Raw genomic sequence first — 15,541 nt, 5'->3', positions numbered from 1 at the left:
GCTCGAATGCACGATCAATCGACTCATACGTGGAATTAAAAGGATAGGGTAAGAAAGAGAAATAACGTTCGTTAGATAGCATCTCTTGGAAAATGTTGGGATTTGGACAGCAATTTTGAGAAATTTCCCTTGAAATTGGACAACGACTTTATGCAATGAAATTATTTAACCTACTTTTAAGATATTTTGCAGATATTCAGCAAAGGAAATGGCAAAGATATCGTTGAGCCATGAATTTAATCGGCAATATTTCTTAAAGGTTTAAACAATGTCGAAAGAACGTTTCAGATATTCTCTATTTTCTATAAATACCCTAACACTTACGAACGGAAACGTATGTGAAGTCATCGATCTAATTTAAACTTGAAATAGTGGCAGACATATAATTAAATATACGTGTTTTCTTTTTTTTTTCGTCCCAGTCTTCAAATGAGACAGTAGTCCTTAAAAGTTGAAATAATTCCTTGATAACTCCTTAGATATTCCTCATTTTCCATAAGTACCCTAATCTCTATGAAGAAGAGCGTACGTCAATCGTACGTGTGTTACGTTTGATGAAAGAGCAACTGGCTTGAGAAATTAATATACAAGAGACACATTTTTATACAGTAAATTCGATTATAAGGTATCAGATGTATTGTACAAACTTGATCAATTCTATATAATAAAATAGTGAATAGCGTTTTACAGAATAATTTTGATTATGAGATGTCGAATTTATCGTACGAATTCCCATTGTATTTAACAAAATAACGCTGCAAATATTCCTCGTGTTTCATAAATATCCTAGTAACTCACGAACAACGGTGCATGTCAATTATCCCCAAATCACATAGCAACCGATTTCGTAACAATCTCATTACGATCCAATTTCAAAACCTGTCCTCGCAAACAAAGTCGAATTAATTTCGACCTCCGTCCTGTCGAATCAATTACCCAAAAAGCCTTGAATTTCCAATAAAGCATAGAAATCTGTGCTTAAAATTTGCCTGTAACAACGCCATCAACGGAAGGAATTCGGTTAATTATCCAGTCGATCAAACGGAATTACCCGAGCTTTCCTCCGATTTCTTCTTCTTTCGAGCGATTACTCCACACGCTCCATAAATCATGGTCGAGTTTCGACTCGATAAATTCGAGGATTCGGTAGAAGCAATCTGATGTTTATTCTGCGATGAACGAGCGCACAGACAGACCGAACGAAAAGTCGCAGCAGCGAGATACGATAACTTACGTATCTTGGATTTCATACGCAGCGCAATATCGAAATTCGAAGTACGCTGTTTAATTAATCTTACACGAGCGCAACGTTATATTCTTACTTGGTTTTCAACTTCGATATCAAATCTACGACAAGCTTCTAATTTTCTTGGAAAATTCTCGGTTCAGTAGAATTTTGAGCGATCATGGAGATGTATTTTCTCTTTTTTTTCTCTTCGAGAATACCATATCCGTAAGTATGAAATATTGCTTAGTTACAATTGAAGGTAAATTACTGGTAGAACAACGCGGACTTATCGTCTACGTATTTTCGAAAATACTTCTTTCTAGCCATTGAGTGGCACGAAGATTCACAGGTGCACAATGATCGACTTGTCATATTCTTTTCTTGTGTCTGTTAAATGGGATGAGACTAGTCGAAGGATACAGGAAAAGTAAAAAAAGAAACGAAAGGGACGAATAGGGAGGGAAAAGATGAAAAAAGTTGAAGGATAAGAGAGTCGTCGTTCGATTTCTCGTTCATGGTGAAACGTCAGCTTGCTTGAGCCGAAAGCAAGATATTAGTCACCAGATCTCGGCGTTATACGGTGATATAGTACGCCCTCGGTTTACCTCTCGACGTGGTCGGGCTGAAAAAGACGCCAGGTGTCGATGGTGAGAAGGACCAAGAGGCCCACGAGGGCGGCGGCAGCGTCCGTCAGGAAGCGTAGTAGCCCTCGTGTCGTTTCCGGCATTTCTCACGGGCGATGTAGCACAGAGCAATGGTGATCAGTATGGCGATCGTGATCCCCATCCCGATGCTGATCCACATGATCTCCTCGTTAATACCACTGTAGCCTTTCCCTGAAAGCATGCTGGATTTATCTTGTAATCGACACCTTGCACTAGGGTTTCGTTACTGTGGGATGACGTTCACGCTTTTAAAGCTCTTGATTCATTTATGAGTCACGTATGAGTCTCTCAGAAGCTAAACCGATGGAATCCACAATTTCAGCATATGGATGTGTATGTACAGAATTTATGTTTAATTTTTTCAAAATTTCTCAAATTACTAATTTTCACGAGTTCGTTTATTGCAAGAAAATGATGTACAGGGTGGTTGGTAACTGGTGGTACAAGTGGAAAGGGGGTGATTCTACGCGAAAAAAGAAGTCGAAAATATAGAATAAAAATTTTTCGTTTGAGGCTTTGTTTTCGAGAAAATCGACTTTGAATTTTCGCTCGGTACGCGTGCGGTACGTTATAACGGATCTCACTGTAGATCGTTGTCTCGATGGAAAAATTAAAAAAAAAAATTTTTATTCTATATTTTCGACTTCTTTTTTCACGTAGAATCACCCCCTTTTCGCGTGTACCACCAGTTACCAACCACCCTGTATAAGCAGACCAACCCACTCGCCCATCAGTTACACCTTTTCTGCAAATCGTTGCCCACGTTTAAAAAACATTCCAAAAACGTTTTACATTCACATCCACTTCCGCATCGTTTAACTTTTGATCGATTGACTCGCGATTAATGTCATACTTTTATTATACGTCGAAATATGTTCGCTAGTGTTGTAATATTTTTATTAAATAATTATCAAAATATAGTTAAAATATGTGCGCTTACATTGACTATAGCTAAACCAAACGTCGCTACTCGAAATGAATAAATAAATAAATAAATAAATAACTTGTGTGTGCGAGGGTTTCATGCTCTTTCGAAAATGCACAGGCCACGGGTTAAGAACCGCTGTCTTAGAATTTATCGCTATATCATTTCTATACAGGGTGGTTGGTAACTGGTGGTACAAGCGGAAAGGGGTGATTCTACGCCAAAAAGGAAGTCGAAAATATACAATAAAAAATTTTTTTTTTAATTTCTTTTTTTTTCTTTTTAAATTTTTCCATCGAGACAACGATTTACAGTGAGATCCGTTATAACGAGACGTGATAAAGTGCACGCGTACCGAGTGAAAATTCAAAGTCGATTTTCTCGAAAACAAAGCTTCAAACGAAAAATTTTTATTCTATACTTACGACTTCTTTTTTCGCGTAGAATCACCCCCTTTCCGCTTGTACCACCAGTTACCAACCACCCTGTATATACAATTAATATAACTATTAGGGTCGTAGTTGGTCTTGGGCATGTTTATTACATTGCGAATGTATGGAACAAAGGAAATCCGATTATTATATTATTATTGTATATAAAATATTTATATATAAAATATTTAACATTCGTGCTTGATTTTTTATAATGAAACTTTTCTCTCGAAAAAGGTTGTCGATGAGCAGTCGATGAATGTTTCAGATATACACACTTGGCACATAAGGTTTTATCTTTTGAACTGAGTCATGGTGGTGTACGTGACAACGATACGTTTATTTGATGGAGGTTCGTGGTAAACGAAAGATTAAGAACCGCTGTGTTAAGATAAGTTTAAAAAATAATGTGCAAATTCTGAAGCAGATTTAAGAAATAACGTGTACTGTATGTGAACGATTTATATGTAGAAGCGAAATTGAACAATTTTATGGTGGTTGATTATTTAGTGTTCGTGCAATTTGAAGTCGAACATTGGATAATTGTTCTATATATTCACGGGGAATTTAAAGAGTTTAAAAGTGTATAAAATCTTTATGGAAGATTTCAAGATACAAGAATGTATAAAATGTTTATAGAATATTTAACGCGCCAGAAATCCATAGAATTCGTAAAAATATATAAATACTTATGGTAGAACATTCGGCGTAACGTACAGTAGATAGAACGTATTCTATTCGTAAAAATATGAATTTATATAAATATTTGTAATCTATTGCTCGTGTGTTCTGCTATTAAACGACTTAATTTCCCACATATGGGTCAGTATAGTCCCCATTCCAATGGTCACTGGCCCATTAAAACCAAAAGTCTTGTATTAGGTTGTCCGAAAAGTTTCTTTCGTCTCATAAGTGAAATAATAGATGCATAACATTTTTCATTTTATATTATTTTATAGATTTATGTATGATTCATTTTGTAGTAACAGAATAAAATGGATCAAACATAATTCAATAAAATAATATAAAACAAAAAATCTTGTGCATCTACTACTTCCTTATGAAACGAAAGAAACTTTTCGGACAACCTAATATTACTTTGACTTAAAAGGAACACTGCTCGTAAAGTTTTCTACAAATAATCAAATTATAGAGGGAGTAATTCAATTGAACGCTATAATTGATTGAATGAAATGTGCATAAAAGTTAAGAAGAAACACATGAATGTTATAATAATACTTTGACGCCGTTATAAGATTATATTCAAGGATTTAAAGCCGTAATTATACCGTCAAAGAGACATTCTGTCGCATACTAATTGCATAATTACTTTTTATCTGTATGCATGAGTTGCTACAGTGTATGGGTTATTGAGTGCTATGGTGAAGCTTGTTACAATGTACAGAGCCGCATCGATGATATCTAAATCAAAGTTACGAAAGCTGTAACCAGTGTACTCCACATTTAAACTTAGTATTACGTAGTTCTATGCACAAACGCGATTGCAAATCCTTTTTGATACTTGTTACTTGCTACTAGACCGTCTACGGTAACCATCAGGGTTGTGGTTAAAGTTTCGATTGATGTACCGGCCATTCGGGTTGAAGTTGTTGAAATTGTACTTTTCGTCATATTGACTGTACAATATGGAAATTGTGGTCTTAGTGTACTGAACATTCGATTTCCAACTGTTGCAATGGTGTTTGAGTTATCTTTGTTGCAGTGCAAAGATATCGTTATCTTATTCTGTATGGAACGTGTATTGGACGTTAGAACGTTCGTATTGGTAGATTTATTCGTTTCTCGAAATGTACGTATGCGTATTTCGTGAATTTCGTTCGAGTTTGTTATTGAATTATTGTACTTCAAAGAAGTTTTACAAATTTTATAAATGGTACATGAAATAAGCAGATAATATTTTACAAATAAGACATTACAAAGAACGATAATAGTTATTTTTAATTAAAAAAATGTTGTTATTTAATTTAAAACAAAAAATCATTTTTATAAAAATCGAGTTTTACAGATAATAAATAATAACTTTTCATTCGTCTTTCTTCTTATTTCCGTTTGTCTTCCGGCTTTGCGCTGACTTCCGGTTACGCATACAAGATGAGTAATAAGTAATAATTGTCTTATTTAAGAAAATTTGATCTCAACTAATTAAGATTAAGATGACATTTCCTTCAGGCATATCACCTTTAAGCTTGCACAGCCTGAAATTTTTAACGATCCAAACTTCGACAGAGCGTTACAGCAGGAATTTTAATTAATAATTAAACGACTTCTACCTTTTACAGAATGCACGCGAAAGATAATAAAAGCAGAACGCTATAAGCGAGCGTTATGCAAAGTTATCTAAATTATTTACACCGTACGAAAAACTACTTACGTGTGTACATATATGTATAAAATTTCTACTCTATTATCTACTTATTTTAACTTCGACATGTGCACGTTTATACGATAAAGATCATCTATCAGAATGTAACACTTGAATTCTAATCATGTTGCAACTAAACATCATTCTTTCACCGATACAAAGACTTATCTCATTTTCGATTTGCACGTAAATCGCTGAATTTCTTTCCATTTTTAATCTGCATGTTATCAAAGTTGGCTCATCTGAAATATCGCATCTTCTTCGAAGTTTGAACTTAAAGTTAATCCATATTTGGATGGAAATTAGGCCACGAATTGAGCAAACACATCATTGGCAAACGTCAAGCGATTTGTGATACATTTTATAATACATCTCGTTACATTTAGAAAAATTTTCCATCATAAGTGTTCAAATAATTCGGCGAGTCACTGTATATCACGTTCCGAATAAACCAAACGTGGTTAAAACTTCATTCCAAAAACGACACGACACGTGCACCGGCTCGATATTTCTACGAGATCACATACAACATACAATGTAGGTGTAGAAAACAAGCTATGTACTTATTGGAAACTCCATTTCAGAACTATATTAAAAATATACGCCCTATATTCTCGACGAAACCAATTAAAACGTACAAAACGAAACGATCGTGCGTTGTGGGCGATGTATCGTTGAAATACATTTCGAATTGCCGTGTAATTTATTGTTCGTCGAAGCCGATATATACTTCGAGACGAGCAAAGAGTTTTTCATGTCTTGTTTCGTTATTATCCGTATCATATCATCCGACTGTGTCGGGTACGTAAATATCGAACGATCGTCATTTATCGTTTATTAACGAATGTTAATAAATAACGTGAAAGCGTACACGCCGGAAACGCAGATACATATCACGCGAGAGTAACACGTAACGATCCAATATCCCTGCTTACATTACCATTATAATGCGAGCTGTAAATCCCAACTTTGCCAGCGACTCGTCCTCCCACAGGCATTTTTCCGTTGTTTCACTTGTCGGCCAGAAACCTGCAAGAGAAAACGTCAACTCATGTTTTCTAGTTCTTCCGTGCTTTTAGAATTTTCTGACAAAAAATGTACTAGAACAGCGCGATAAATCGGTTCTTGTGCCAGCTGTTGCGGTTTCTAGGGGAAAAGACAAATGTCCCCAAACGTGATATACATAATTTTATGGCTGGGACCATTGGTAGCTGTGGCTTTTTTATTTATTTCGCTGTTCCGTGGAAAAAGAGCGAAACGGAAATGTCGGATAAAGATTTTTAGTGGGGAATTTTTCAAGAAAATTGTATTCGCAAGCTTTTGCGTATGCGTCCATTGAAACCTAACGATGGCATCGTTTCTTATTTACTGCGTTGCTTATGGGCGTCTTATTTACTTTCGTGCGTTGCGTAATACGCGAAAAAACGAGCCAAACATGTTTATATGATAAAATCTTTTGATATGTTTTCAAACAAGTTCGAAGAAATTTGTTTTCTAAAAAAATTGCGTCTGGAGCTTCTGTGAGATTGTGTTTATTGAAATTTAATGATAGTTACGTTCTCTTCCAATTTGGTGGGTTGTTTATCGGTATTTTGTACTTCTACCCGCGTGTATTAGACCGATTATTAATAAAACACGAACAAACCATATTTTTTTGAAAATGATTTCTGAATCGGAAAAATTTTATTCCACGTTTTTCGCCTATTTTCGCGAGAAGAATAACCTCCTTTCGATTGTCTTGTGTTAACTAGGGAAATTTGCATTTCGTTGCTTGGCGTTGATTAGCGGCACGACTCGGCAAATTTTCAATTTTCTTTCATCGAATAGAAGGTCTACACTGTGTTTCTACCTTTATCATGTAAAAAATATCAAGGTATATTTATAATTCCATCAGTTTTGTGTGAGAAAGCAAAATTATTATTTATGTTACTGGCCTTAGTTTTAGAAAAAAAAAAACACTAGCTTAAAATATCTCCCCCTTAAAATTTACACTTGTTAAGTTGCGTCACTATCAATGCCAAGCAGTGACCTATCAAAGTTTGCAGTGTCAGTTTTTCTTTAAAACTAAGCAAGGAATCACCTGGTGCTCGTTCGTACGTTGTGTTCGTACGTTGTTCGACCACTCCCTGTATAAAGATCTATTTCAAGGACAATTGTTTCACTTTTACCATAAATTTCCTCCAACTTTCGTATCTCCTTTTTTTTTCACGATCACCGTCTATCGTCGAAGCTTCTTCACTTAATGGATTGGCAATCTTAAGTAATGGGCAGCTACAACACGTCGATCGATCGGAGTCAAAACAACGGGCTGCGGCTATCGTTCATTGCAAACGAGTGAAACAAAAGTCGATAATGGTAAGAAACGACACGTTGCGAGGCTTTTTTTCCACATTAAATTCCGTTTTCACTTATATTAATGGACTCTTTCGATGTTACCGACGAAACTGACGGCCTGGGACGAATACATTTAAAGTGCAAGCAACGAGAACGAATACACATATCCGATCGGACTGACTTCCTGATTAAATGAATTGTTCGATCAAGTTTTCTCGCGTCGCGTTAAAATTCGTTTAATCATGAGGGGATTGTTTATTCGCTCGAATTATTAATTGTTAAATTAAGTGTAAACAAATAATCGGAACATCGAATGGGCGAACATCTGTGAACGAGTTAATGCGATACGATTTTGAAATCGTTGTTTATTTTATTCTGTCATTATCGTAGCGTATACAGTGCCTCACTGTTACACAATTGAAATATTTGATAAATGATTAAGTAGTGAGTTTACAGCAAATGGAAGCGGTTAAATAATACAGAAGTTGGAGAAATACGTGTCGGACGAAAATTCTGGAAAATTCAGGAACACTGACGTTTATTAAAAACAGAAAAATTTTATTCAATAATATTTTCATCGATAATATTTTTCTTAAAAAAATATTTAGCAATTGTAAACGTTTGTTTGTCGTTTTCATGTTCATAAATATTCATGTTTCACGTTTAAACATATTTATAAAAATTGGCATTGATTTTCTACAAATAATGAAATATCAGTTATTCATAATTCTATATGTCATTGTATTAATTAGTTCTACGAGTGGTATAACATAATAAACGTAGTTCTATCAATACAGTTGTATTGTATAATTAGCTCTATTCAGTATCACTCCATTTCATAATTATAAATACAGATAGCTATATGATTATCAAGTATACCAAGTGAACAATTTGTCATCAAGTACTTAAAATGTTGTTAGTTTAATTTGTTATATATTGTATCTTCTATATTAAAACTTTAAAATTAAGAAACGAGGTGGATAATATTAAATTTCCATTTTCGCGTGTGTGTATGTATGTGACCTAAATATTGGAAGTTTGAAGTTTCGGTGGCGAAAGTTCTCAATGATCTTCATTTTAAACCATCTTTAATCAGGCAAACCATTTCATCATCCAAACGTTAAACCATTATAGTTGTAAAGTTTATAAATCGTGTTACAAAGTTTTACAATGTATAACATTAAAAGGATCAATGTAAAAAAGTTTACCGCCTCTCTCTATCTACTTGAAAATAGTGAACCGGCTACTTACACGGTTTTTTCATTACAAATAAAGGTGTCTTCTTTAACACGGCGCAAATTACTCGATTTAAATTCTTCCGTAACCGCAGGAACAACGGGTCAATACATTTTCGCGTATATACATACGAACAAAGAGCGACCACTGTACACAGTGTGTCCCAGAGTTTAATAACCAAATTTTATTAATACGTTTTATAATACAGATGAGATTCTGTTGTACGATATAGATAGCTATAATCAAGAAAAAAATGTTATACAAACCGCGATTTAATGCTTTGTTAGAAAGTTATATTAAAAACTCTTTTCATTTTAATTTTGAATATTTTACATTTTTCTGTTTTGCGTTCCGGCATTATTTACACAATAGACGGAACGCGAAGATTATATTTAGCATAATTAATGCGAAAAAAATTCGTTGACAACATTGAAAAAAAATGAACCAAGTTAGACCATGTTTGACCAATTTTTAAACTCGATTTTCTCGAAAACGAGGCGTCGAAAATTCGAAAAAATATTCATTTTACATCTTGGACTCACCGTTCATGAGAGATAAAAGGGCCACTTTAATTCCTTTCTCTGTACACGTAATTCGTCCGTTGATTTTGTCCCAACGCCAGTCTTTCTTCTGCTTTGCAAAATTCACGCGAATTTATTCGAGACAGTTAGCAGTTTAATGCGAGCTATATTTGACAAATATTCAGACTCGATTCGCTCGATAATCGAAGCATCGACTGAAAAAATATTTATTCTACATCTTCTATTTATTTTTTCACGTCGAATCGTCGTTTTGCCGACTGTACCGTGATTACCGGGACAGTTTGTATATTTTCACAAAAGATAAGAGCGCCACTTCCCTCTGTGCATCTAATTCCTCCGTTGATCCTGTTCCAACGGTAGTCTTTCTGCTTTGCAAAATTCACTCGAATTTATTCGAAACAGCAACGATGTTTAATTCCAACTATTTGACAGATTTATTCTACGAATTTTCAAAGCCGATTCTTTCGAAAAAGAAAAGGAAGAAAAATGTATTCTATCATCTTGCTGATTATACCGTGATTACTCAGACACCCTGTACACTTCCACGTACAAGAGACAAGAGAGCCACTTTAACTCTTTTCTCTATGTCTAATCTCTCCGTTGAATCGATTCCGACGACAGTCTTTCCGCTTTGCAAAATTCACGCCATTCTATTCGAGAGACTGAGCTGTTTAATTTGAAGTTTAACTCGCGGCGTTAGCGCGAGCCAATTTTCTGGACAAAGCTGGAGATAGTGGCTGGGCCGGTGTGTATGCTTGGCACGAATCGATTTAACGAAACGCTCCCTTTCATAAGATGCCTTTTCTCCCTCCGAAAGCGTGTTATCGACGAGAACAGAGAAACAGTTGCTCTCATCGCCGATTGTACGAACATACTCGGTGATCCTAGTTCCACGCGAATTACTTGGAAATTGTTGACAGTACCAGTCGGTTGATCGAAGAAAAATTGCCATCTAAAGAGAAGGATCTATTGCCGGATCGGTCGAATAGGCAGAAATTAAGCTTGTGAATTTGTAATTGAGAATCTTAATATGGGAGGATAAGGCGAAATTAATTGAGGATTTACGGGACACTGTATGAAAAATCGAATAGGAAAAGATCAAGCGCTTTGTATAAATGAGAATTGTGGTATGACAGGACAAAAGACGTGGGATTAATCGAAGATTCGTGGAACATTGTGCCCAACGGGTAGAATAAGGGAAAATTTGTGGACTTCTTACACTTGTACTTTTCGTCTCGCCCAGGATATTAAAAAGATTCGGGAAATTTTTGATTACGAAAGTTATCGTGGATTTATCGTCTACTTAAAAAGTTCTTGCATTTTGGTATCGACGTTGTTCTGCTTTTCAATTACCTTATATCAAGTTCCCCTTCTTCTTGATGATGGCATTAAAGTCAGAGAACAATGTACAAAAGTCAATTTGTATCATATATTTCTTCCCTCTGATCTTCGTATCGTATTCAGTATGATTTTTATAGTCTATTCATATAACGTTATCCAATAAACTTTTGTAAAATAGCAAAATATGAAAATTAAGATATAAAAGTATAGAAATATGGAAATTCATCTTCAATCGGATAATCTCCAATAGTATAAATTCACTTTGAAGAAACGAATTATTTCAATAAAAATTCAGTAAATTTTCGAAACGTTGGCTTTAAAGTTTCCAATGTTCTTTTTCGCATTACGGTGAATGTACATTCATTTATGACGTATATGACACGTATGAGGTGCTTCTATTATTTCATCCAACCTCTCTATGTACACTCGAGCTCGTAACTTTGCAAACTTAATGGCTTGCAAGGCTTCTTCTTGGAAGGTCCCCAATTAGATCTATGCAAGAGTTTCCCTCTTCGTTCCATTTATAGCGAGAACGGGTGATTTGTAAGTTCTACGAGAGGAAAGTTCAGCCAAATCGAACACAGAGTTTGCGAAAGAGTCGAAGATTAATTACGTAATGGCGAATGGAAACTTAGAAGAGAATTGGGGGAATTCAAATGCATAAAACACGTGCAGGATCTGTACGACCTGACTTCTTCTACTCTTTCTCCAATGGCTTTTGTAATGACATATAGGCTGCTTTTTCCTTTTCTATTCCTTTCGTTGAGTTACTAATAACATGAACGTTCAACTATAGACCACTCGACTGTATCTTCAAGCGTGAATTTTTATTACCACGATCTATCGATGGTTCTTCAACTGAACGATTAAACACTGACAAATAACATTAACGTTATTAACGATAACGTTTTGTCGATGTTTTTTAAGGTAAACACCAACACGAATTAAATGTTCTTTTTAAATTGCCCAGCGAATAAAATTATTCTATGAATTGGAAATTTTCCTTCTACATCTCAAGAGACACGTTTTGAATGTTGTTTATCCAAAACAAAAAAATTTTAATCTTCTCTTCAAGTGTAAAACTCGGTCGATTTTCTGCGTTCTAGTTCTTTTCTTATTCTCGGATTGCCATGAGAGCCAAAAATAACTTGAATACCATTTCCAATAAATACACTAGCTGCACGTGTAACCATATAAATTCTGGTGACAGTGCTTTAAATCACAATTTGTAGCACAACATGTCAAAGTAGCATAATGTGCATTTGTCAAAGCAATCGGAAAAGTAACAAACGCTCGACCAGACATCTACAACATTCCATGATTAATTATATTCATTTTTCACACAGAGCTACAACTTACGCTTCCACCAATAAACAACCCAAGCAAAAATCCCCACTATCGAGTCGGGAAACTGCCAACCGCGATAACCAAATACCCAACATACAGCCACGTTCGTAAATATTGGAAGTACCTGGTGATCTCGTTTTGGGAAACGTGATAATTAACGCAAATTATCAGAGATGACGACTATTAATCGAAACTCCGTGTTCATACGAGTCGATATACTGCACATAAAAGCGCACTTGTAAAAACTATTGCAAGAATTACGGATGAAGGTGGTTTTATCTTGAAAATTATTCGTAGCCTCCTTATCGGTGACTTTGGACGATCGATATTTGTTTACGATAAAACTTGCCGAATCCTTATCGACGAGAATATACGTTGGAAAAGAAACAACGAAGCTTTCGATTTTATCGTAAAATAACAATATCTCTCACATGGAGGTCTGCCATTCGTTGGAACAACTCTTGCACGTTTTTGCTGATAAATAAAAAAAAGTCAGCTTCGTTATTTCAACGATTATGATACTCGTAATTATGATGACGATACTCGTAAAAAAGAACGGGAAACTTCGTGGCGTTAAAAAGCAGATTCTTCGTTTCTAACAATCCGAAGGACAAAAGACCCATGACCCATCGTTTGGACCCTTTAATCCTTCAATTTCTTAAATTCCCAAACCTCTGGTCACCGCAACAATACATCCAATCAGATAGGGTGCTCCGCTACGACTTCAACGATCTGAAGACCAAAAGAAAATCCCCCTAACCATTTCCTCTTTCTTCACTCACCTCCACGGCCAACGTTCTTTCGTAAAGCCTGGAGCGAGCAAGTTGGCGCTTTCACGGTGGCCAAGAATCCAATCAGTGCCTTAATCGAGTTCGATTCCGCTTCTCGTTCGTCGCCCAGTTTTCGAGGAAACAGCGAGCCGCTGGCAGCTACTCTCTGTCATCGGTGAGAAAAGAATACCACGCAGGCAGAAGCTTTGTCGGTACTGTACGTTCTGCGACTGGTACACCGACGCAACAAGTTACCCGAGTCCCTCGCTTTCTGTCCTCTTCACCCTGTGGAAGACCGCGCGGCGTGTGACGCGCGTGTACGATAGCCGCGTTTCCAACACGCGTTTAGCCGCCCTTTTGTTTTGTCGCAATTACGCGAGAAACTGGCGGTCGTCGCGGCGTTCTGCGAGTCGGACGTCTTCCTGGGTGGCGGCACGAGGCCTATTGTCATGTCGGCAGGCGTCGATATCGTCGCCTGTTAGCGCGCCGCTCGTCATCTGTTTCGGGAGCAATGGAAATCGATAATGAGAAGCCGTTTCGAATCGAACCGGGGGAAATAAGGCGTTGTCGCTGCCTCGTGAGTATAATTATATACGCGTTGGAATAGAGTCGGCCAGAATTGGGGCGACGTTGGTACGGCGGATGCTGCAGCGAGTCCTCAGAAAGGGAAATTGATTACGTGGATACAGAACCGACGAGAGTTTCGAAGCTCTCGTCAACACTTGGGGGGTCCATTTTCCTGACGAAATAGCTTTCGATGGTGGTGCTTGGCTCTTTTTAAGACCTTCGTGAGATGATTGATGGGTTAGGAGCGGAAAATCCTTGGAAAGGGGATTTGAGATCGCGTGGATCGAAATCCTATGGGATAAGTGTTTCGAGGAGTTTAGGAAAGTTTGCAGGTTTAGTTTTAAGTCCAGATTTTCTTCATAATAGTACTTAGTTCTTGGATGGTAAGTAGTTCGTAGATCTAAATACTGCGAGTGATAGGTCGAAAGCTCTTTAGCAAAGAAATTTGATTACGTGGATACAGATCCGATAAGAGTTTCGAAGCTTTTGCCAACATTGGCAGGTCTATTTTTCGAACAAAATAGCTTTCGACTGGTGCTGCTTGGATTTTGTTTTAAACCTGACTGAGATGATTTGTGAGTTAAGAGTGGAAATTCCTTGCAAAGGGGATTTGGGATAGCGTGGGTCGAAATCCTATGGGATAAGTGTTTTGAGGAGTTTAGGAAAGTTTGCAGGTTTAGTTTTAAGTGCAGATTCCCTTGATGATGGTAGTCAATATTCTTAGATCTAAAAATAGTGCGAGTGATAGATTGGAAACTCTTTAGAAGGGAATTTGATTACGTGGATACAGATACAGACGAAAGTTTTGAAGGGTTTGGCATGAGTTGAGAGGTCTAGTTTTGTCTTCTTGTCTTTTTTTAAACCTCGGTGAGATGATTGATGGATTGGGAGTGGAGAATCTTTGGAAACGAGGTTTCAGATTCCGTGGATCGAGATCCTATGGGGTTCTAGAAAAACTTTGGATATTTGCTTTTACGTCGAGATTTTTTTATGGTCGTTAGCCTTTTTTAACCTGAACGGTGTGACCGATAGGTTGGAAAACCTTCGTAGAGGAGGTTCGATTGCATAGTCGGAAATCCTTAGAATAGCGTCTTTCCTAAGAAAAGAGTTTGGTTTTTAGGTTGAAGTAGTTTCTTTGAAATTGCTCTTTTTTTCAGAATTGATAGATTGGGTGAGTGGTAGATTAAGGTACATAATTTTCTGGTTTAGGTAAAGTTCGAGAACTAATTTGAGCTGAGATGATATTTTTGTTCCTGATTGATAATGTTTTTTGGATTTTGGACGGGCTGAGTGTACAGATTAGGGACGAGCAATGTCTAGGAAAATGGGTCAAACTTGGATCAGGTTCTTCAGATGGTATTTTAAGGATTTGAGAAAAGTTTCAAGATTTAGTTTTGGATTCAGTTCTTTTGGATTTTCGTTTGTGGAAATAATAGGTCAGAGGTAGAGGATGTTCAGAAATGGAGTTGGATCGCGTGAATCGGCGTCCTTGGGGATTGCCCAATAGGCCAGTTTTTAGGCCATAGAATTTTATTTTTGGATCGAGGCAGCCTTTCTGCTGGTAATAATTCGTTTTTTTTTAGGTCTGCTTGGTATACCGACAAATTGATGGTATAAGAGATGATTGATGATCTATGTTTGAGCCCATATAATGGAGTTATGATGTAAAAAAATCTACATTTTCTGTATAACACATATCATCGAAGTCTGACTCAAAAAAAAAAAAAAAAGAAAAATATAAAGGTAAATATATTTACTAACAATTCATTGTA

The 15,541-nt window shown here is 36.4% G+C and overlaps 1 protein-coding gene across 2 annotated transcripts in view; it reads right to left on the bottom strand.

The window, feature by feature from the left end:
• Positions 1-684: 684 nt before the first annotated feature.
• LOC138183150 (uncharacterized) overlaps positions 685-15,541 on the bottom strand; it is a 40,830-nt gene continuing 25,973 nt past the window's right edge. The window contains exons 1-3 of one of the 2 annotated variants that reach the window (XM_069119747.1): positions 13,215-13,360; positions 6,573-6,661; positions 685-2,064 (exon numbers count right to left, since the gene is read on the bottom strand). In XM_069119747.1, the coding sequence (XP_068975848.1) occupies positions 1,919-2,064; positions 6,573-6,630 (204 nt within the window). In that variant the 5' untranslated portion in view covers positions 6,631-6,661; positions 13,215-13,360 and the 3' untranslated portion in view covers positions 685-1,918. Of the gene's footprint in view, positions 2,065-6,572; positions 6,662-13,214; positions 13,361-15,541 lie in introns of those variants that run through there. The other variant, XM_069119746.1, reaches the window with a different exon arrangement.

This window comes from Bombus flavifrons, chromosome 9 (genome assembly GCF_040668555.2).
Source record: "Bombus flavifrons isolate JBK064 chromosome 9, iyBomFlav1_principal, whole genome shotgun sequence".
NCBI lineage: Eukaryota > Metazoa > Arthropoda > Insecta > Hymenoptera > Apidae > Bombus > Bombus flavifrons.
The sequence above is the reverse complement of the archived record's forward strand: the minus strand, read 5'-3'. Positions and strand labels throughout refer to the sequence as shown.